Source organism: Columba livia, chromosome 1 (genome assembly GCF_036013475.1).
Source record: "Columba livia isolate bColLiv1 breed racing homer chromosome 1, bColLiv1.pat.W.v2, whole genome shotgun sequence".
Lineage (NCBI taxonomy): Eukaryota > Metazoa > Chordata > Aves > Columbiformes > Columbidae > Columba > Columba livia.
In genome coordinates this window covers 149518113-149542543 of record NC_088602.1, presented here as the reverse complement: position 1 = coordinate 149542543, position 24431 = coordinate 149518113, and the positions used below count along the sequence as shown (strand labels likewise).

The 24431-nt window shown below is 41.3% G+C and overlaps 1 protein-coding gene across 12 annotated transcripts in view; it reads left to right on the top strand.

Annotated features, from left to right (window-relative positions):
• Nucleotides 1-24431, top strand: part of TBXAS1 (thromboxane A synthase 1) — a 249428-nt gene that overhangs the window by 65276 nt on the left and 159721 nt on the right. For 10 of the 12 annotated variants that reach the window (XM_065037883.1, XM_021284649.2, XM_065037848.1 and 7 more), the window contains one exon: nucleotides 3965-4058. Coding sequence is in view for 9 of the 12 variants with exons in the window: in XM_021284649.2 (XP_021140324.2) it covers nucleotides 3965-4058 (94 nt within the window). In the remaining 3 variants the exon portion in view is untranslated. Of the gene's footprint in view, nucleotides 1-3964; nucleotides 4059-24431 lie in introns of those variants that run through there. The other 2 variants (XM_065037895.1, XM_021284652.2) reach the window with 2 other exon arrangements.

Below are 24431 nucleotides of genomic sequence, written 5' to 3'. Positions count from 1 at the left end.
ATTTGTTATATTCAGGAATTAAAAGTCCCTGCTGTATTTTTTTCCTTTCATTAATTTATTTAATATTTTTTGCAGATTGTTAAGCTTCTGGAATAGACAACAACCTATGGCAAGGAGTTCCGTAGTTAGTATATTGATTACCTGGAAAAGTGCTTCATTTTTGATCCTACCACCTGATTGATTTTATTTTTTTTTCCTTTTTTAATAGTGAGCAATAATTCTTTACTTATTTTCTTTAAACCATTCAGGATCTTAAATATATTTGTCACATCCTGCATCAGTTGCTTCTTTTCTCTTCCAGGATTAGATTACAGCCTGTTTGCTTATTCCTTGTACAGAAGTTGTTCCGTATCTTTGGTCATCTTGGTCACCTCTCAGTATCTCTTCTATTTCTAGATTTGGCATTTGACTTACCCTGTCTAGTTCATTGGCCGGTCATCTACACTTAGTGTGCACCCACAGCAACAGCAGGAGCTTGTCTGATAGCAGATTAATTTTTGTGATAAATTAACACAGATGTGTGGTAAGTGGCAGAGTGAGAAATAAGACTTTGTGCTGGTGATAAGGCAGACAACCATTTCATTTACATGGACAGCTGCTCCAGATGAACATCTTGTGACTGCCTACAAGGCAACACTGCCTTTGTGTACTCTTGGGGCTTCCAGCTCACCTCCCCTTCCCAGCAGCAGAACCTGGCCACTGTTTTCCCCCCGCATTGAGCACACTGTTCTGATTTACTGGCCAAGTGTGTGTCATGGGTGTGCTGAGTAGCTGAATCACATAAATTTAGCCTGTTGGATTTATTGGTTGCTTCTGGCTGAAAAGACAAAGGTTTGTGTCATGAAGCTGTCAGATTTTTGTGTTGCTGATGTTCATTGTGTGTTATACAGGGTAATTTTTATTTCCTTATTTTTTTAAAAGAAGCCCCCAAGTAACTTTTTCCCCCACACAAAATGTTGGGAATGAGCTGAAATATTGCAGAGGTAAGGAAAAAGGCTCTTCAAGTAATATTTAAGCTTGCAGAACATGTGCTGTTACATTAGAAATGGCCAAGGTCAAGTTTACCTGTGCGATGTTAGATCTTCCTTCTGTTGTGCATGCAGCACCATCAGTCTTTAGACACTCGAATACTTTCTGCTTGTGTTTTTTTTCTCTTTTTTTTCTGCAAAACTGCAGATATTTCAGCAATACCAGAGATATTGTGAAATATTAAATAAATAGGGTAGAGCTAGAGGTGTTTATTAATGACATTGTTTTTTTTCCTGCTGGCCCTACCCTTTCATTTCAGCGTGTAGCTTGACTACAGCACCTGTTTCCCATCTCATTGTACACCATGTTTCCTTACCTTTTGAAAGCCTACTTCAAATGTAACTGAATAAAAAGCATCACAGAAAACCATGTTAGGAGGGAAAAAGGAAAGCAAGTGCTCAGCTGTATGGAGCTGTCAGTGACATTCAGAATTTGACAAAGAAGAACCTCTCATCGAAGCATAGTCTTCAGAGTCTGGGTGTTTCTTACCTTATGAAACTGGGTGCTCTATACTCATTGGTTCTGCTCCTTTTTAAGTATTTAGTGATCACATTGTTTACTCTGTGTAGTGTAAGGGTCTGTTGTAATCACTTTTCACAGAGCTTCTTAAGGGCGTGGTTATTGCCGGAGTTAGGTTAATGGTTGGACTTGACAATCTTGAGGGTCTCTTCCAACCAAAATGATTCTATGATTCTGTGAAGACCAGGAGTCTACAGAGTATCCAGTCTACAGTGAAATTAGCGATTAACTGTAGCCCAGCCCTGGTGTTTTGTGATCTGCCATTATTTTACAGCAAAAACATCTGGGATAAAATGCTGCAAAACTGACAGGTTTCCATTGAGAGAGATTTTCATCTTTTCCGCTGTTTACATACTGAAGATGAGGACTTTGCTATGACACAAAGACACTAGGAAAATTTCAAACAGCAGCAAAAAATCCTCTCTTTGGGAAAGAAAATGCATTGTGTAGGCTGTTTGTTGTTTTGAAGTTAAAACATTTTTTCCCAAGAGTATTAGCTGTTTCAATAAGGAAAAATGCTTATATTTTTAATATGTATAAAATGTGTAATAAATGTCAACTTTATTCCATGATACCCTGTCATACTGAAATAATACTCTTGCATAGTCTGAAGACACATCACTTCCATTGAGAGGTTTGAACTTCCCTTTCAAAAAAACATTGTTGCTATTTAAAAATGATCAAATCTCTATCTTCTGATTATGTTTTTTCTAATACATCTGCACAAAAGAAAAACCATTAAGAGAATACGTACTGTGCTGCAGGAAATCTTTTCAGGAAACAAAAGTACAAAAAGCTGCTAACTCGATACTTAAGGCGCATTCTGTTTTGCTGGTCATGTGAGATTTAATTATCTTAATTTTATATATTTCATTTCAAAATGTTCTCTCTCTCTTTGTCTCTCTCTCTTTCTCTCTTTCTTTCCTCGTCTGCTAGAGAAAAAGACCATTTTCTAGTCTTTTCTCTCCCCACTCCTTCCTGATGCCCAAGAGCTGTGTGCTGTTTGCTCATTAGGTTACATTCCAGCCTGCATCATGTAGGGCATGTCAAATGAGGCATGTTTCAATTATTGGACCTGAAGGAGGAGAGATCCAAGTAGTGGGAATGGGTTAGCAGAGTTTTTGGAGTCAACAGAGCTGTATACTGGGATAAAGAGGGAGTCAGCCCATTGGGAGATGAGGGTGTTGCTTCTGCTATCTCTCTATTGTGTCATTCAGATGACTCGCAGACTTGATACAGTAAAGTAGTTGATATCATGACCCCTACATTATGTGCAGTTCATGGATTTTATTTTGGGCTAGATTTAAGTTGCTCCCATGGCTAAATTGTCTCACTGCACCTGGGGTCCAAAGCTGAAGGATTGCTCATTAGTTCAGACCTACCCTGGTAAGAGATGAAGGATTGGAGCAGAGCTTCAAGTTCAGTTACCTCTCAAAAAGGTGTGGTTGCATGGGCCAAAACTGCCCCAGACATAGTATTGTCATGCAGGGGGAGAGCTTTAAAACTATACTATTGCTTGGAGCCAAGGTGTTAACATAGACACAGCCTTTATTAATCTTAAAGATCTTTTGCCCTCATTCTCCTGGTGATAGCATTCAGTGTGATAATATTCACTATTATTGAGTCTTTGCCTAATCAAAGCTGCTGCTGTTAGCTCCTGCTCTTTCAGGTTTCACTAATTGAAGTACACTGAGTTAAATCCATTGTTTGTATTAAGAAAGGGGGAGGAAAGGAAAAAAAAAGCTATGAGGTTAGATTTTTCTTTTTTTCTCTTTTTTTCAGTGTTGTCCCTGTCAACATGCCACAGTTTCATCTGAAACAAGGGATGCATAAAGCTTTTCAGTCTGAGTTTTGTTCCTGTGTATTTTTTATCTCTGTTAAATTTGCTGACTGGCAGCAGGAAAATCACTTAATCAGTGTATCTGGCCCAAGTAGTAGACTTGACTTGAACATAATGACAGTGTCTTGGCTCATGTATGACTGAGACTGGTTTGAGTTCTTGTTCTGTGGTCTGTATAGGTGATGGAAAAAGAATAAAGTAGTCTGCAGATATATCTGGTTCCCTTCCCAGCTGTGCCACAGTAGTCAAAACCCAAATACCTATTTTGATCTCATTTGTAACCTCACTTCTGACTTAGAAGACCTTTGTGTGCGGAGAAACAGCTCTCTGTTCCTACTGCTCAATTTGCAGGCCTGTGTTTGAGGCCCTTTGTTCTTCTGCCTTCTCTGAAGCACCAGTCTACTGCATTTATTTCTGTGACCTGAAGAGCAATGTCACCACATTGGCAGTTCTGTTTGGCCAACATAGTAAGCATTTTCTCCCTTTCCAAATCCAGGGAAGTCATCTGCACTAATTACTATGGTAAATCCTGTCGTGACAAGACCCAAAATTGACTTACTACCTCATTTTTTCCAGGTACTCCACATCTGCATTCTCCAAACTAAGCAAAGTAGGGATCCGACATCCTCCACCTCTTCCTTTTGTTGGAAACCTGTTCTTTTTCCGTGAGGTAAGATATGTTTTTTTTCTTTATCTATCAAAGTGATGGGAAGAGTGGATAAGACTAATTGAAAGGACTCCTACACTTCAACATTACCATCTCTTCAAGTATCTCCTTCTGGAAAGAACAAGCAAACCTCAGCTTTTTGAGTGAATTAGTAGAAGAAGTTGTGTGCAAGCAGCTCTAATTTCAGGGTAAAATAAACTTGAGGGAAAGAAAATGTGTAAGCTCCTGCAGTTAATTACTTGAGCTTTTCCAAGAAAGTTCATGCCCTCAGTGAAATAAACTTAGTTATGTGAATGGAGCAGATTATGTTAACTAGCCCCAACTGGTTTGTTCTGAGTGGTTTTGGCTTCTATGACCTTTCTGTTTGTTTGTGCTTTTGCTGATTGTATACATTTATTTTAAAGCTTGTAAGGTTTCTTGCTCCTAAGCAGTAACTGGAATTAGGCTCCAGTGAATGCTGTTGCTCTGTGCCCCTAGTGTTGCCGTCCTGGACTGGGAGGAGGAAGAGACAGAGGGGAAGTATTTGGATTCTGCCTCCAGATTTCACTCCCTTATTTTTCTCACCCATCTCCTTAGTCTCCTAACACTACTAGTTTTATGTTCCTTGATGGATTTCAGCAATGCTTCTGAGGGTCCAAGATCTCTTAATCATGAGGAGCTCCATTTTTCTGGATGGATCTTGCAGTAAAATCTCCCTAGTGTGTCTCTGTTACAGTCCAACACCTTTTCAGGAAATCTGGGCTAAGTCCAGCTGCTGCCTAATTCCCTCTTTTAAGTGCATGTTCCTCAGTATCCATGCTGAGATTTAAATTATTAACAAGCATATAGTGCCTCTTACGTTGGTCTTCATGGTGATTGTTCTGTCAATATCTGACTTATTATTAGGTAAAACCCATTTAAATACTGGTTTTATGTGTACATATGATTTCATTTAGAAAACAGCATGAAAGGTAGACTTGATCCACTTTTGATTAATTTGAACTGGAATTGACAGGGCGACTTTAACATACAGGAGATGCTGGTGGTGTGGAATACAGTACCAGTTCATTCCCACTCTTCTGGTTTAAATTCAGCTGGATGGCATGAAACTACTGATTCTGTAGCTATTTGATGACAAAATCCAGTTATTAGTCACCTGCTAACACTTGCTGTAGAAGAAGGTGCCTGGAGAGTAAGTTATTTTGATATGTTGTAGATAGGCTTGCCCAGTACCAGTGTACAAGTAGAAAGTTTTTGTGAACTGTTATCTATGATCTGTTAAGCAAATTTCATTGTCAGATTTGCATTCATTGAATTAAAGCAGGCTAATGAAGAAAAGATAAACTCGATTTTACTAACTTCTGCGAACAAAGAAAAAAATTAAAGGTAGCTATGAAATTGTATCTTGGAGTACCAAGAAACAATAATTCCAGATATGGTTTTTAAATAGAGTGATGCAAAACCACAAGCCCCACCAGGCTATATGTCCAGCACTACCACATTTCACTGTCCGTCTACCCTACAGTCCTATCACTGCCGGTAGGAACATGCAGGGATGAGTCCAGGCTCTTTGTTATTTTTCTTTCTTCCTTCATGTATTTTGCTGTGTTTCCTGGACCTGCTACTGTGGCTGCTTTCGTAGAAATAGTGCCCATAGCAACGTGCCAGTAATAGGAGAGCTGCTTTTATACTGCAGGCTGTTCTCTACAAGAGTGTTTTCTGGAGCACAAGTGCTCTCACTGCAGTCAGTAGAGGAGAGCTTCTACTTTCCCTTCCCCAGCCAGGGAGAAACAGAGGTTGCTCATCACCTTCCCGGGTATGGGGATGATTTTTGGGGTGTAGCTGTGAAGGGCACAATGAGCAGCAGTTGGTTGGTGGCTGAGGTTACTCTTTTTTTTTATTTAGGAAGTAGCGAAACATTGATTTGTTCTGCTGCTACATCTATAATGTTAAGAAGTTTTTGCACTTGCGTGTTTATACAACCATGTATTTTCACTGAACTGGCTTTTTAGGGAGTCTCCCTTTTAAATATGCCAGCTCCTCGGCATTGCCAATGTTGTGCAGGGAAAATCCACAAGACACACTCCCACTAGATCATCAGACTAATGGTTTTCAACCCATGAACACTTATTTCAGAGGAATTAATGACTGGTGACTAAGAGGAATGAATTGATATGTTTCCAGTGTCCTATTTGGTCTGCAAATCCACACAGGTTGAAAATCCCTGGACAACAGTGAGATGTAGAAGAGAAAGGGAAATCAAAACGCTTCCTCATATACAGCCTTCTAGTCCAAAAATTGTCTTCATCTTATGGTTTCAGGCTTTCTTCCTAGAATATGGTTGCTAGAAACTTAAGGAAAAAATAAAGGAGGAGAGGGACTCCCTTTGACATAATCAAGTAAATCTAGGACCTGGGGATTTAAGAAAAAACACTAAATATCAACAAAATTGTAGGAGTAAGCAGTACTTCTCAGTTTGTAGTGGCATAAATTCAAGGATTTTCTTGTCTTTCCCTTACTTGGGTGTAAATCAGTTCTGCTGAAGTGAACAGAGGTTCCTATTTTGCTCCACTGTATATGTCAATAGAGCATCAGGCCTTATTGTCCCCCCTCTTTTTTGCTGTTATTCTTCTTCTGTAAGCGTGCCTGAAAATAAGTGAACAATGCAAGCAGGATTTGACCAACAGTGCTGGCTTGTGATGTCACAATAAACTTTCAAGCATGTCTCAAACAAGAAAATGTTTTCACTGTGAGATTTTTTTGAAAGAGTTATTTCAGGGATTTCTCGAACAGTGTATTTTCTATGAGTAAACTAAGAGTTGCTGTTAATATAGTGTCTCTGAGAAAGGAAGTGCTGAAAGTTAAGGGGCTAAGGGAAATGCAACAGGAAAGACCTATCTCCATCACAGGGAAACAGACTTCAGGAGCTGATTTGTTATTTTGCTCTAAGTTACTCCTTTTCTCTCAAGTACAATAAAAGAGATAATCGCACCCTGAAACTAAAACACGTCCAAATTAATCATCTTATCTCAAAAATGAGAAGAAAGAAAATTATTGGAGTTCTGCAGCTGGGAAATTATCCAAGTCCAAGATATTACATTAAAAATTCTTCCATTGCATGAGAACAATTTGTGGTGGGCAAGTCTGATGTAATAGTAAATATGATTAGGCTGTTTAAAAAAAGCAGCATGTTCAATTTTCCCAATAACCAAGCAGACTTGCAGCAGACAGACAGCTGTTTTACTAGAAACTCCTGACTGTTCCCCCACCTCTCCATATACTGCATTTTTCCTACCAGTCTGTGGAAAAATGTGAGGTTTGTTTGCGAAAACCGCGTAATGGGAGACACAAGGGTATACACAGCATGGACTTTCACAGAGGGATCTGCATGGGTTTCGGAAAAGCAGGTTGCAGAAAAATGAAACAAAACTCTCCTATTAATTCCCAGGCTAATGATTTTATTACGTGACATATGCTCTGGAAACCAAGATGGAACATGCGCTGCATTATGCTTCCTCCCGAAGAATCGCGGCAAACACTTGACCTGTTGCTATGGCTGTGCTGTGCTTTTCTCCCCCTTTCCCATCTCTTTTCTAAGAAGACAGCTATGCTGTTTTTCCATGTCACTGGCTCCAACATATGCCTGGTACCGTACCTGTGTGCACTGCTCCCTATTCAGCCTCCCAGAGAACAGCGCAGTGCTACTGCAGCCTCGGGCTGGCGTTGCGGCTGTTTTGGGGCAGTGGTAGGTGTGTGGTTGGCTGCCTTGTTTTGGTACATGCTAGGCAGGATACGCAGTTGCACCCTGTGTGCAGTTGGGTGATGTGCTTTGGGTCCTTATAATGGTGTGATCTTGTGCCGCTTTCCTCCCGTTACTCCTCGCAAGATCCAGGGATGCTTTTAACTGGCTGCGTGCTTGTATCCCTGTCTTGCATTTAATGAAAGACATCCCTCTCTTTAGCCCCTCTCTGCTTGGACAGAATACTCTCTTTATTTCTGTATGACCTACTTGTAGATTCTGGGCTACCCTGGAGCGGCCCATTCCTGCTGAATGGAAGTGGGGGCTGTGTGGCTGCTTTGTGTTGCATTCGGTTTGGGATCTGGCTGGGCTGTGTTGTTTTATGGCTGATGGGTGGGAGTGGGGAATGGGGGAGTGCAGGGAGGAAGCAGAGAGCAAACATGATCTTTTTCCACTAGGCATCCACCAAAAACATCCTCAGAGTTGGATGTAAAGAAAAATAAAAGGCAGAGTCCTTGCAGGAATCAGATTAACCCCATGTCTAATTTTCAGCCTAGAAAGCAGCGCATCAGTGCTTAGAGAGGCTGCAGTGTTTACAGTTCTGGAATTTAATGACACAGCATGTAAATCCAAACAAGGTTGGAGAGAGGCATACGGTGAGGGGAGCAAAGAGGAGGGGAAAGGGGGAAGGGAAGAAGAGGAGCTCTCAGGCTGTGGACCTGGATTTAATTACAAGAATAATATAGCTTACATTGACAGTGAAAGCCTGCATATGGTTTTGTGTTTCTTCACACAGATAGACAAGAGGAAGGGGATAGGGAGAGTGTTTTGCAACTTGAGAGCGCTCTGTGTGGAAGCAAACAGGGTCTCCATGGCATCACCAACCAACCTGGCTTTATCTCCCCTAGTCGGCTGTGTGTGTCCACCATGGGCTGCTGACTGCCCGAGCAAACCTCACAGGGTGTTCCAGGTCTTCTCTTACATTCTGGGGAACCCCTCCTTGACAAGGAGGCCTGTGCATTTCATGTGACATGAATACCTGTGGTGCAGATCTAAACCTAGCCATGTCACAGTCTGCAACGTGTCAGGAAACCTGGGGTTAGGTGTGTTTTATGTGTATATTCATACATCTATAAAGCCAGTCTCTTTTCCCTTCAAATATGCGTATTTTCCTAGTTTCAGTTGATACTCTGTGCTGCCTCCTTTGATCAGATGTTAGTGTTGTCAGATACCCTGACAAAGTCAGTGCGGTATCTGTTTGTGGGAACCTAATGCAGGAAATCGAGACATCGCAATTAGCTGACTCTCACTTGACTAAACTCTATTTTCACCCTTTGGCAGAAGCCAGACTGCTGGTTTCTCAGAAAAGCATTGGGTAGGGCTGTGCTGTGGCTCACCCCAGCTTCTCCCTGAGCTTGTGGGATCTCAGCAGGGTGATTCTGCCTTTGGAGGAGCGGGCTGTACTCCTCAGAGACCCTTCTTTAGAGGCTTTTTTGCACTTGATGTTTCTGATAGCTGTGTTTGCAAGGTATCCCTGAAAGTGATGCCAACTTTAAATAACCTTTGTGGAAGCTGCTGACATCATTTAGGGTACACAAAGCAACTGGCAGGTCTTAGATGACAGAAAAAGGGAGGTGAATCATTGCTGCTTTGCTTGTGAATAATGGGGGCCCAAGCTATGACAGTGGTTGTGGTCATGACAGATGCTTTTTCTCTTTTAGACTATACTGTTTTTCCTTTGAGAGAAGAAACAGGTCCCTTTCATATTCCAAGGAATGGCGTGTTGCCTGTGTGGCTTCTTCCCAGAACAGTTCCCACATCTATTTTCGGTTTAGGGTTGGTTGCGTGTTTCCTGTGGACCTCAGTAGTTGCCCCTAGAAGGAGATGTAGACTTTATTGACAAGCAACATCATAGGTTTGCTATTCTTTAAGCCATGTTTTGGTCGTTACTTTTGGCATACTTTATACTTGTTTTATTAAACACTGTGAGGTGCAGAGGCAGTGGCTGATGCAATTGCCAGCTGTATGTGGAGGGCTTTACCTGTTAAGTGGAACGGGGATGATGTTCTCCATGGCAGCACAGCGAGTGAGGAGACTACAATAATTTTTTGGCTTTCCCCAGGCTCGCAATGTGATTATGGCCAAGTCTGAGTGAGGCAAATATTTATTTCCTGGGTAAGCAAATCTCCTTCTTTTGCTTCAGCTTTTACCTCTTTTTACTCACCTGCAAAATGACATAGATGGTATTCTGCAATACACAGGTCTTGCTTTTTCAGGTTACGGTGAAATGCCTTGAGCAACTTCTCTGGGGACTGTGGTAGATCTGGGGAGGCTGATATCACTACTGTCTTCAATAATCTGGGGAGTTTGAAGGCAGAAGGGAGATTATATGATTAGGCAATAGTCACAGAGCAAGTGGATCTGTGAATCAATGCCAGGCCTAGCTCTGATCTATAAATAAAAGTGTCTGTGTAAGGTGAGTCCCCAGGATAACAGCACTGAAGGACACTTCTCTATTGTCCTATTCCATCCTTGACCAAAACCGTTGTTTTTTGGGGTCAATGAAGAAATGTCTACCAAATCCATCAGAGCAGAAGTCTACATTATAAATGGCATGTAGCTCCCAAGAGTGGTATAGGGGAAATTTGCCAGGTGTCATGCCTTTTGACCACTATACTTGCATGTGCATTGCATAACCCTCTGGAATTTGCTATGTAGCCCACTCTTTAAGCAGCATGTACTGCTAAATTAAAGCCACCTCTGGCATAACATGTAATAACAGCGAAGATAAACTAGCCATGCTGCACAGTAGCTAGGTTAAGAAAATGAAGATAATTTATAGTTGCAATGGTGGTAGCATACAGACCCAGCATAATCACTTAAATTGGAATTTACCTTGGACTCCAGGATCCCTGCAATCATGCACAAGGAGTAGGATTCCCACAAGAAGCAGGGACCTTCACCTTGAGCTGCATATGAGTGATATGACTAAATAGGAGGACTCCTGTAGCTGTTGTAGTAAACTTAATGGGCTTCTACACATGGACTTAAACACAGAAATATTTCTTCGGCATGATTGTCTTCAGTTTTGGATGTAGTCACCTCAGTGTGGCACTGGCCTGAAGAGAACGGAATTGGACTAAATAAAATCTTTTAGTCCTTGAAATTAAAAAAAACCCAAGCAATAGACTCGGTGCTACAGTGAATAAGAGCAATCTCTGTTGTTTGAAAAGAAATTATAACTTGCTCCCATTACTTGTAAATCTGGAGTTTAGCGGCATCATATGCTACTCACCTTCTTACTGAGATGTGGAGAAAACCATATTCAGAAAAACAGTTATTCTGCGTCAGCGGGATCAGTACATATAATAATGGCCAGGTATCTGTTGTAATGCTAAAATTATAGCAGGCTCAGATTGGTTGTTGAGAACAGTTGTTATCCATGAGCCAACAAATTTAGCTGAGTCTTAACTTCATTAGCAGTGTCTGAATGCATTAGCCATATGCTCTTCAGCATATGGGTAAATACATAACAATTTATTTTCATTAGGGTTTTCTTATAAGTGCTGCTAACCCAAGCTCCGCTAGAAGTGTTTACAGCATGGCATGTCTCTTCAGATCAGAAGCTGGCCTTCTGTAGAGCAAGTCATCCTGAAAAGGTGGCAAGGAAAACACTTCCCTCACCCTTTCTGAGAGTAGGAAGGTGCAGCTGCTGTGGGTCTGATCCTCTGCAGCTAGTTGGGCTCAGTTTCTGCAAGGCTTTATGCTCAAATGAGTAGTAGAAGGCTTTGGAGAAGTGCCTGTTCAAACATGTGCCATTAAATCCTTGGTATTCACCGTGTTTTGTCTTCTGGCTGCCTACTTTGTGCCTTAGGCAGCATCACCTCCTGGTAGCTTTGTCTGATTGTAAGACTCATGACCTTCTGGGCTCTCCTCCCCAGGCAGAAAGCAGAGATGAAACTTGAAGAGGGAACTGAGTGTGAATCTGGGTCTTAGTCATAGCCCACAGTTAAATGGATGCAGTGCTGGAAAAGATACAGGATGGGGACTGGGGCAGGGCTGTGAAGCCTTCAATAGCTGCAGATGTGGGACAGATGTAAAGAAGCTGTTGCATGGTCAGGATTCACTTAATCTGTCGGAAATAAAGGAAACTATTTTCTGGAGAGCTCTTTTTTGGTATAAGCATTTATGCAATTTGATCCAGAAATGCAAGTTGCCTAGAAAGACGTAGAAGTGTAAAAAAAGAGCAATCTTTCCAGAGAGGTATAAAGATCAAAAATTAATCGAATTCTCCATGTCCTCAGAGGCCTCAGCCCATGTCTAAGTGTAGGTGATGATGTGAAAACCAGAATCAACCAGAGTTGAATTATAACCAGATTTGTTTGAGAAGTCACTCTTGGCTGTGGGGTTTTTCTTTTATTTGTTTGGTTTGGTTTTGTTTTTTTAAAGGAAATGGAAAAATAAATCAACAGGAAGTTTAAACAAAGCCATGTATTTTTAAAAATAAGTTTTTCAAACTGTTCTTATTTGTTTGATTTGGTTTGTTTTTTTCTTTCCCACAATGCAATGCAGTGAAACGGATGATACAGTCTTGGGTTGAGCTTGTTCTTTTTAACTTTTCATTATATTTCTATGATACTAGCCTTTTTCCTGCTTTCATTTTGTAATTTTTAAATATTCCATGAATTTTAGATGATTTCTAATAATGCAGAGGGAAAAGTGAAATATTCTTTGAACAATTGCACTGGTGCACTTTTAAATATTCAGGTAGAAAAAAAACAACACACTCACTGAACAACAGTGATTTTTATTTCACTCTGTGACAAGAAAAACAGAATATAAGCAAGAGAAAAAGAAACTGAAACCTATATATATTTAAAATACTCTCAAATACATATTTTCACAATAAACTATGCAGAACCCCACTAAAATGATTGCAAATTAGTCTTTACTGTTTTATGAGCTTCCATAGTTTCTGTGCACTATATATATATATATATATATGTTTATTATTATTATTATTACTACTTTCTCCCCAGTTCTTGACATATGCAAAGCTGCTAACTTTTCATAGGTAGCATGATGCCAGAGGCGACCTAGGTAGGGTTAGTGAAAGCTGGGCCAGAGAAGCCATAAGAAGTTGCATGTGATGAGGAGTTTAAGTGTTCTCTAGGAAGGTGAGTGTGACTTTAAACCTGGTGATTATGTTCCACTCAAGAAAAGGAAGAAGATAAATGGCAAGAGGAGGGTTTGGAGGGAAGTGTCCCTTTGGAAACACAGGAAAAGGGGATGGGGAACCCCAAAATCTTCATTGATTTCCCTCTATTTGCTTTTATGTCTATATATTGAGAGGGAAGAGCAGGCGGTAAGCCCTAGCTAGGATAAGGCACCTTGTGGCTCTAGAGGCTGGCCCAGCAAAGAAGTACAAAGAGGTATGAACAGGAAATGTGTGATCGATACATGATTTTTGCAAAGGCTGCAGCTTGCAAAGGGATGAACAAATATACATTGGTCAGTTAATACACTGCAATATATGACATACGGTGCAAAGCACGTGGCCAGGCAGCTGGAGGAAGGGTGGTGGTTGAGTTGTCCTTCTTTGTGGTCCATGTCTGAGGAATCTTGGACAGGAGCACCTTGCAGCCAAGATGGGATGGAAAAGATGCTTGATCACAGACAAGGAGGAAATGGGAGAGCTTTGAGGAAAAAACCTACAGTTGGTGACCTTATACCAGGGGTCTCTGTTTTAATAAATACACCCATAGAGTTCATGACAGATAGAATTAGGAACTACGCAAGTATCTTACATTTGTGTTTAGATTTTTCACTATTTTTTTTTCCTGATGCCCCAGGGAGCCATCCTGAAGACCTGATAAATGTGAGATTTAATTTTCTAATGCTATTTCATTTCCTGGATGGAGGACCTGCCACAAGAAGACCAGATCTCAAATTATAACAGCCCTATAAATAACTGTCTAAGGCAAAAGGGAAAAAGAAAGCTTTGGAAAGACAACTGCAAATGCAAATATGGAGGTATTTGGGTTCTTGCAGGACCAGACTAAGCAGCTCTAGTAAGGACATTATTAATTCAGTGTGAAGTTTTTTTTACAGGTTTCCCTGTTTCTCCCTGTGCTCTGTATACCTGCAGACCTATATTTCAATAGTCCTCTGAAATCTTTTGCTTGAGTTTAATTTTCTACAGTGTTTTGGTGCCTTTTAGCTTGTCTTTAAAGCCTGTTAGAAAATAGAGTTTGCAAGTAAAATTGAAAACAATACAATGAACTGACTAATCACCAATTGGGTAAAAATAGTCTGAAAATGCAACTTTTTCTTCTTTGTGGGTGAAATAGCTTTATTTCAGCAGACTCAGACTGTCTGCCTGCTTTCCACTGGAAATCTGTGCAGAATTGGCACATCGACTAGAATAAAAACATTCCCGAGGAATCGGCATGTTCTGTCAAAACATTTGAACAGCTCCCGTCTCCCAGAGCACAGCGCTGCAAAGGGAGCCCTGCCACACAGCGGTACCAACTTTCCCTCCAGTATCCCATCTCAAATCCACGTTTGTTTGATTTTCTTTTTCATAATTGCAGGCAAAGTGCTTCAGGTTAAATTATATTTAGCAGAGAGAGGAGGTTTGCGAGAGCCTTTTGCACCGTGGTGTGACCTGTGTAAGGGGCTGTCCTTTCCCTGTTCCCATTAAGGATCTGTTGTATATGTGAGGGAAAGTCAAGAAGGTCAGGCTGGGTTAATGTACTGACCAGGGACAGCAGGGCTGGCAAAGCTGAGCTCCAGGAATCACAATCACAGAATCACACAGTGTTAGGGATTGGAAAGGACCTCGAAAGGTCATCTAGTCCAATCCCCCTGCTGGAGCAGGAACACCTAGATGAGGTTACACAGGAAGGAGAAGTCCTGCAGCAGGGATGGGATTCCCCCTTGACAGATGCTTCTGTGTCATGACTCTTGTTGCTGCAGAACTCTCTGCTGTCTCTCAGTTCAACCTCCAGCAGCAAAATTCAATATCTGTGTTGTGGAGTAGTGATATATATATATATATATATTTGAATATATATATGTACCTATGGGACTTTATTAATTAAAAAAAAAAAATAGTGATTTTTGTCTAGAAGAAGACACAGAGCAATTACAGAATGTAACTAAACAAAGTGTGATTAGCCTCAACCTTTGCAGCAGGACACTGATTATTTTTGCAAAGTAGTATCTGAGCACTGAAATGAAGGGGGTCTTGCTGGTAGGCTCTACTCTGTATGAATGAGAGTGGTAAAATCAGGCCTGCAGCAATTTAATGGCGGTGCTGTCTCTCTGTTATTGAGGCCAATTTCTTAGGAATGTAATTATATCATTCTTGTTACCAAAACTGACTGACTACGGCTAAATGAGTTTTTATTTTTGCAGAATTTCTGGGCTGTTGCATGATAAGGCATTGTGGTCGACAGCATGCAATCAGTGGTTTGAAACAAATGTAATTTTTCTTCATATTCGAAACACTGATGTGTATTAAGCAATGCTTTATTGCGCTGATGAGCTAGCCGACAGTGTCCTTCAAGGCTGCACATGTGACAGTAGCCTGTTTGAATGAGTATCGTACTTACTTGTCTAAGCCCTGTCCAGCAGAAAAAGTCCTTTATAAAGTAACATAAAAGTGAACAAGGTGGGAAAGCCAGCAACCTTACATATGTGCTTCTCTTGTACACTGTGGCACTTGCCCACGTAGCAGTTCAGAGCCATTTTGAGAAATGTGATGGAACATAATGAGCTGTGCCATGCAGGACAAGGGGAACAGAGGTGGCTTATAAACCAACCCTAGCTCTGCTTAGGTTAGCGGCTGCGGAGAGAAATCCCATCAGAGTTCCAGACCCGAGCGGACGGAGGAAGAAATGCAGCCGACTCAATATGAGTGATAAAGCATACTTCAACTTTATTGCCCGAGATAGCGTGCATTTATACCAAATACCATAATTATGCATACTTGTCTCTATCTAATAGGCTAAGCACATTTACTTACTCCACCTACTTGGGTTTAGCTAGCTATGCGCATCCCACATTCTTCTGACTCTTATCTCTTCAAAAATATCCTGACCCTGCCTTAGTTAGTACTTTTCCGTTCCCCCCTTTCCCACGGCCTAATAGACAAGCTAACTAAGGCCTACTTATGTCAACTAAAATGGGCTCTGCTCGTACAGTTGCTTGGTGGACTCATGTCCACGCTCCTTGAGCCAATCCCCGACAAGCGGCAGCGCAGCAGTCTTACAGGGGGTGGCTTGTGAACGTGTATTCCAAACTCTATTGCTTATCCCCTGGGCCAGAAGGGCCAGATGTGTTGCATAGGCAACATATTTAATCTGTGAATGATCGTTCCAGATGGATCTCCTCCAGCCAGTCCAAAAGCTACATTACTGGCCCCCAACCCACTTTGAGTAGAAAGACAAGACCACCCAACCTGGTGCCTTTAGTGTTGGGAGAAGATGAAATTTCTGTGATTACTGTGATTAATAATTTCACATTTTATGCAAGCGGTTGTACACTCTGTGGCCAAAATGCTTCCATATCGGTGCCTAACCCAAGGCAGCTAAAGCCACACTGTGGCACCTAAAAGTGCAACCATGTGATTCTCACATGAGTCAATAGATGATGTTGGTTTCAAATGGTGCTAGAACTCTTATTATTTATCTATGCAAAGTCTAACTTGCTGCACTTCTAAATTTTGGTCTGAGCCTACTCACAAAATATGATCACCTCTGGGACTGAGACAAAGGCAGTTTACCCCAGTATGGCCATATGAGAGGGGAAGACCTGTTAAAACCCTTCTACGGACAATTAGGGCAAATATATGTTAAGAGGCTTTGAGATCTTGCACAATGATGAACCCCTTTCTTCCTGGGAGAGGCAGCAGGCTGAAACAACAGTGTCAGAATTGAGGTCTCTAATATGTTATGTTACTGTCTTGCAAAGATATGAGACTCAGGTTTGTGCAGACTTAACCACTATCCTAAGCCAGGAACAGTCGCTTGATTTGCTAAAAGCTTATCATCTGCAGAGGCAGACCTGGAAGAAAGGAAGTGTTCTCGCAGTTTTAGGGGCAAGGAAACTGAGGGCTGTGGCTGTAACAGTTTTGCTTCACCACCTGTTGAGACCAATGGTTGAATGCCCGCTGTCTTTGCTGGGCATGGGAGCAGGTAGCGAGTGACTTCTCCAGGCTTGGGCAGAAAGAGGTGATGGCAAGTCTGCCAACGGCGTCCACTTCCAATGGGCTGTGGCTCAGAGCTGCAATCACTGCTGCCTTCTCAGAGCCTCCTGTTGCTGCAGGAAAAGTTTGTGTCACAGGGAGGAGGACAATGCCTCAAAACATCCCCATTGAAATAAATAAACATCTTAAGTCGAGTATTCAAACAGAATTTGCTTTTCTACTACTACTGTAGTCAGTCTGGTAATTTTTGTTTAGCTTAGGAAAAATAATTGTTAAAATCATGCTTGAAAGATTGTGTCTCTTCAGAGAAATTTGTTATCCTTTTTCTCATTTTCAACAGGGAAAACTTACTTTTGCAGCAGAGATTTTGACATTAAGTGTCTTGATTAGAATAATAGGCGTGAGATGGATTGCAATCTATTGCCTCAAGACTTTGCCCATCATAAACTAAAATCAGTTAATGCATTGAGTTAAATCTTGCTATATTGTGCGATGTGCTAGTAGTATTAAGAAAAATCAATCCAGAAAATATATTGATTATATTATCTCCATAGCAACAAACAATAATGGGATAATGTTAGCTTAATAATTGTACTTTGTGAAAACCTTTCCGAATAATTACTGCATTGTGGTCTTTTCACAATGTGGAATGCAATAACGCTTCTTCCTTGACTGCAGTCACCATCAGCACTGCGTCAAGAGATGCTGTTTTTGTGTGCATGTATATGTATTCATGGGTAATTTTGCTCCGGGTGAAACAATTTAGCAGACTATTTTGGGATCCATTTTAAATGGTCAAGACCACAAATTGGCAATTGTTTTCTGTGTGGTTTGTTTTCTCCCACCTCCTCTGACAACTGGCTACTGTAAAAAGAGGCTGTTAACATTCTTAATCATGTGTTTTTCTTTACAAGGCACAAAGATTTTGGCATGTCACAAAACTAAAAGTCCAGCTTCAAATCTGCTCCTTTAATTGAAATTCATCTATCATTTTCTAGAAATGACCTGTTCTACAGGAAGTGAGGTATTTGTCTCTGTTTTGGAGAACCTGACTCTTTTGTGCATCCTGTATTGTCATATAAATAACCTGAGGATGCGATGAATAAATACATACGTAGTCTAACATATAACTAGGGGTATCTGTGTATAACACTTTAGCTTGAAATTTTAGCAGAAGAGTCAGAGAAATAGATACATATGGTCTTCATCTGGGTCTTGCTTTTACTTTTACTTTGAGATCAACCCCTGTAATTTTGATCTCGAATGAAAAAGAGGTGCTGCCCTCTTGATGGAGAGGCCAAATTTTTAGAGTGGTCAAAAAAAAACCCCAGTTAAATCCCTAAAGTTTAAGCAGCCCCTAAACTGTCCTGTCTCTATGAAAGCCCGTAGGGGACCTGGCAGTAGATCAGGAGTCCATCCACCTTCTTGTTGTGGGTTAAGAGATAATCCAGCAGAGAGTAGGGTGCTGCCAGATTTTGCACCAGCAGGAGATTCTCTGTGGCTTTCGTAGGGTGCTCCGCTTCCCACAGTGATATGGTGGGACACACCTTTATTTCCCAGAGCTTCAGTGGATGCCCCATTCTGTAGTAGTCATTCCTCCGTCCCTTTTCCTGGGAGACAAACCAAGGGCAAACTGATGTCAGTTTACATTTTTAGCACCATTTCTTGGCTGCATCATATTATTTTGATTCCTACTTCTGGGCAGAATTTGTCCTTCAGATCACAGAATTACAGAACAGTTTGGCTTGGAAAGGACCTTCAAAGGTCATCTAGTGCAACCCCCTGCCATGAGCATGGACATCTTCAACTAGATCAGGTTGCTCAGAGCCCCATCCAGCCCGGCCTTGAATGTCTCCAGGGATGGGGCATCTACCACCTCTCTGGGCAACCTGGGACAGGGTTTCATCACCCTCATTGTAAAAAATTTCTTCCTCATGTCTAGCCTGAATCTACCCTCTTTTATTTTAAAATATTTATGTTTTGTCCTATTGCAATGGGCCCTGCTAAAAAGTTTGTCCCCATCTTTCTTATAGGCCACTTTTAAGTACTGAAAGGCCACAATAAGGTCTCCCCAGAGCCTTCTGTTCTCCAGGCTGAACACCCCCAACTCTCTCAGTCTGTCCTCACAGCAGAGCTGTTCCAGCCCCTCTCCAACAGGCCCATGTCTTTCCTGTGCTGAGGCCTCCAGAGCTGGATTCAGTACTCTAGGTGGGTCTCACTAGAGTGGATAACCCATAATTTGATTTCTTACTGTTTATGAGACAGGCCCCTTTTTTCTCTGATGACCTCCAGGAGAAAGCCCCTACCTTGGAACTACTAATTACAGTATGGGACCATCTCAGAGCCAGGAATGTGCAAATCCGGAACTCTATAGGTGGTGGCACTTTGGTACCGTATACATAAGAAATGTAGTACAGTGCAGGTGCTGATAGTTTTCCATTTGAGATGATGTCTTCATAAGCAACTTGATTGTGTTGTTGTCCACTGCTGTTGTTTTCCTCTACAGTCCCTTCAGGTTGTTGATTTATGGAGAGGGTGTGATGAAAAAGTTGTTTTCTGTCCCAGGCAGTGGTTACTTTCTGCTGGTGGCCCAATTCCCTGGGAATGTCGTTAATTCAAAGGGAGAGGGAGGAGCAGTGGTCGCTCTCAACTTGGTGCCTTGTGCCAAAGCATCTAATTCTGTATAGCCGTTGTATCAAATGAGCGTGCCAAGCCACTCTCTCCTATTCTGGGTGCAGATGAATGCATTTGTGAAGAAAGGGCAGCTAAATGCATCAGTTCCTGTGGAAAATATCTGGTATTTGCAGGTGTGTAGCATCATTCATTTAAAAAAAAAAAAAAAAAAAAGGAAACCAGATGGATTCAACAAGGTGCTTTTTCTGATGCTTCTGCAGAATCCAGCCCTGACTGGTGATCTAGAAACAGAACTGAATGGCTGACATGAGCCAGTTCAGTCCCCACCTCCAAAATCAAGCTCTTCTCTCTGTGAAATCGGCACAGTTGAAGCTATGACTGTGCTCACCTGTGCTCATGCAGGGTGCTGGCCAGTGCCCTTGCTGATCCCTAGGGCTATCCCAAATTCTTGTTTCACTGCAGCCTCCCATTTGGTTTCCTCATGCTACCTCAGCTCCCACTGCTCTCTGCGATCCTCTCTCCAGCCCACACAGGGGTTGGCACTGCATGTTTCCATCTGTCTTCCTCCTAATCCCTTGTTCCAGGAAGGCCTGATACGGCTTTCTAGAGTGTCTGTTTTCCATGCTTGGATCCTACCAGCTACCACATGGGTGGCTTGGGTCTTAAACAGTGTTTGGCTTCAGAGCAGAACACGAAGAGTAACTTACCCTACGAAAACAAGGAGATTTTGTTAGAAATAAAATAGTAATTTATAATAGGTCAACTGCCTGGTGTAATGTGTCTGGAGCTGAAGCTTGTCTTATTCCCGAAGAGATAAAATTATTCTGCACAGCATCTGACAATGGATTTCTGTCCATAGTGGTTTATGGAGGGTCTGTCCTACCCAGTGGACTGTCAGTATGGGAGCAGGATGAAGAACACCACTGTTCGTTCACATGGCCAGGGTGAAGGTGCTCGTCACTCAGCAGCCATGTGCCCCCTTGTGCCCTGTTGAATGTATGGGCTCACCTCAAGGCTTGTGTGTGTCAGGCTGACTTGTCTGCCCTTAGCCTTGTTGCTTTTACAAAGGTGCCGTGTGACAGATGCCTGTCATATGCCTGGCCTTTCCATGCTACAGATAGCAGCATGCTCTGTTCTGCATCAGAGTCCACTACAATCTATAGGGACATTTTTCTCCTTTCATGCTTGAGAGCCTGCATCCATACAAGGTGGGAATTAGACAAGAGGAAGCTGGGCTTGTCCAGCTATGTTAAAGTACAGAAATAGTCCTAGTATCTGTTAGTAATGCATTAAGTGGCATGATTAATGTCTGTCACATGTAATGCTCCTTCCAGGTCTCTTCCCTTGATGGAATATCCTGTGTGCAGCCTAGTGCTTTGATTTGGGCACTGTTTTGTGTCTCGGTGTCATCACAATAAAAGGTCAAAATCTGGGTACTGAACATAGCTGGAGTTTTTTCAGATGCATGTTTTGTAGTTTCAAACTTGGTGGTCACAGATACGTAAGTGTCATTGATTTGTATAATCAGTTCATAAACAATGGCAGAGACCCTACAAGGGAAGTGCCTCTAAGGAGGGCAAGATATTATCATCCACTGAATGAGTGATGTTGCTTCCTAAAGCTGAGGTTTTCATGAAACCCACCTGTCTAGATAGTATCCACTTAGGCACAACTGAGTTAAATCAAAATGAAATAGCCCAAAGTTTGCATCAGGGAAGAAAACTTAAACACTGTCATCCTAATTTGGTAGGTGAAGATGCAAAATTTGCACATGGACACGTAATTTTTCCAGTAACTATTTCAAAATCTGTTTGCACTCTTCTCCTTGGAGGAAAAAGAGTCCCTGTTTCCCTTTCTTGAGAAAGAAGTCAACTTTCATTTCTCCAAATGCCAGTTTGTTGCCCCATAGTTCAGTGCTGTGAGAGTAATCCCAAAATGTTTGTTTTCCTCAGATTTAGCCAGCATGTCTCTCTGTCCTACAGAAGTTGTTGCCATTTCTTTAAATTATGCAATTACTGCTTTGCTTCCCTTAAGGGAGGCCAGCAAAGAAAAATCAAAATAAAATTCATTCACCATTAGTAAGATGTGCTGCATGCTTATGCTGTTCAACCTGAGAGACATTGAGCACAGAGTGAAAATACACATTGCAATGGTCTTCTCTTGCATATTCTTCTCTTGCACAATGAATTCCCTCCTACAGAGAGCACTGTAATTCTCTGTTTTTCTGTCGTAATTTGAGTACATGGTAATATTAAGAAATGCAACAAAGTTGGTTAGCGATCCACTGGAGTTACATAGAAGAAGATATTCTGTAGGAGAGAATTACACTCAGTTTGGAAAGAAGACAACTTAGAAGAGATTTAGTGGAAATTACATAGTCTAGTAAAAAAAAATCCATCACTATTTCCCCTTTTCTAGTTTCTTGACTTATTATAAATATATGTTTATCACAGGATCAGAAATTGCAGTGAGTCTGTAAGACCTCATATGGAGCCTTTCATGAACAGACATTGCTCAAATTGTATTTCTCTTTGTACATGTCTTCATAATGACATGTTTTCTGTTTTTGATAAAGGTCCCTTGCAGAGTGAATAGGTGTCTTCTGTGACATTTACTATTAAGTAAAAAAAGAGCCCTGCAGGTTTAAGTGTTATCCAGACAACAGTCCTAATAAAAAATAGTAAGGTCACAATTATAGCTCTGCAGAAGATATAAACAAGGTCTAAGCTAATGGCAGGCAACTTCCAAATAGATAAAAAGAAATATTATTGTAGCCAGTCTGGAGAATTCATGATTGCAAGAATCAGGGAGTCGAATACAGCAGCTGGAATAATTTGAGGGACTGGATAATTTTACGACTAATTGCATTTGTAGCTATGCATATTATGATAAGGGTAATTGAATCTTAAGCCAGTGGTTGGATGAGGAAGAAACCTCGCTCTATTTAAAGCATTTTGGAGTTAAGCATGTATGTAGGGTTGTTTTCCTCTTGCCTATCTCTGAAGCCTCAGGCATGTGGTATGTCTGAAAGCTCAGAAAAAGATCGAATTTGTTGATATTCCTATCTCATATACTGTCTGTGTTTCTGTGGCAGAGAAGGAGTGGTTTTGTGAGATACCAAGAAGGAGGACTGAGAAACCTGCAACTTGTCTCTGGCTCTACCATTGACTTCTTGGATTGCATTTGGGAAATTGTTTAATCTTGTGAACTTCTGACTCCCCACCTGTGACAGATGGGCACTTAGCTACCATCCCAGAAATGTTGTGGAAATTAAGTTTGTAAAGCGAAATGAGATTGAAAATAGGAAGACAAAAAGAAAATGAGAATCTCATTTCAACGTGCCAGAATAACGTCTGAGACCGTATCTATATGTGAATGCTTTGGAAAGTTAAGGTGAATCAACTAGAAGTGTGAATGCAGTGTGCACACATGCAAGCACAGTACATTTTTTTCCACTAGAGGAGAGTCTCATTCTGGAAGTGGCTGTGTGTCACCTTAAGGGGCTGGCATAGATGGACCGGGTTATTTATCCTACTCTCCGTTTTTTTTCTAAGTATCCACATTTTATCAATTCCTGTGCCTCAAAACCTTCCTTGCGTATCTCGCCACTGCTATTCTGACTGGGAAGTTGTTCTAAAATCCTTACTACTTTGAGAGTCAATAACATTAATTTTTAGCAGCATTTATCTGTGGCCAGTTTATGGTCATTTGATCTTTTAGTAATGTAGGCCTTTATATTAAATAGATATTTTTCCCTCCCTGGTGATTACTCCCAGTACATTTATAGATGGCAAGCATGTCTCCTTCCTTTGGTCTGCTAAAATGAACCTTTGGTTTGCTAAAATGAACTCTCCTAATTACTACTTGTAAGACAGGCCTTCTGTTCCCTGAGGATCCCTGTAACCCTTTTCTCCACTCATTCAATTTTTTTAATTCATTCCTTTTGAATTTGGCTCACCAGATTTGCATGCAGCATTTCGGAGAAACTGTATCCCAGATATTCTACATTTGTAGTTTCCGTCATACTTGTTGTTCATCATTATCCTGTGGTTGATGTGTCCATCCAGGTTTTTTCCCTTCACTATCATTTTCAAACAATAATCTACTAGTACAGAAATTCTTGGAGTTTACATTGTCCCTCTAAGGGCATGAAGATTTTCTTTCAACCAAAAACTCTCCTCTGTTGCAGTTGTTCAGGTTCTTTAGGTCATCCAGTTCTTCTGATATGACAATCTCAGTTTCTCTGCCTTCTGAGGAAAGAATTGCCTTTCAACCCAGAATCATTAATGTACTGCACTAAGGTCTGTCTGCTTTTTGTGCCAGTCAGTCCTCAAAACATTGAACAAGGTTTGTCCTGAGACTGATCCTTGAGAAATCTGTGGATTTCTTCCTTTCATGCCTGTACTTTTTCTTTCAGCTCAGTTCATACTAATTTCCCTAGAGCTTGCATGGTTACCATCTCTCAATTCTTATTCTGATCGTCATCTTTTTGGGTGTGATGACCATTTGCACACCACCAGACCAAATGTGTTACTGAAGTTTGTGTACATCTTCCACTGTTTTCTCACCTAGAAAATGTATTATCTTCCAAAAGGAAGAGAACATGATTTGTATCCCATTTTCCATTCTTCTACCCTCTTTCCTTTAGGTATTTGCCATGAAGCAGGGGTGCCAGGTTGTTCCCAGCGGGACAGAAGTGATGCCCGAGAGACTGTAAACTGGCTGTGCTGCTCCATCCAGCTGTGCCACTTATGCAGTGCTGGTGCTTATAACTAAAATGTTAAAAATGTGTGGTGGGGTTTGTGAGGAAGTC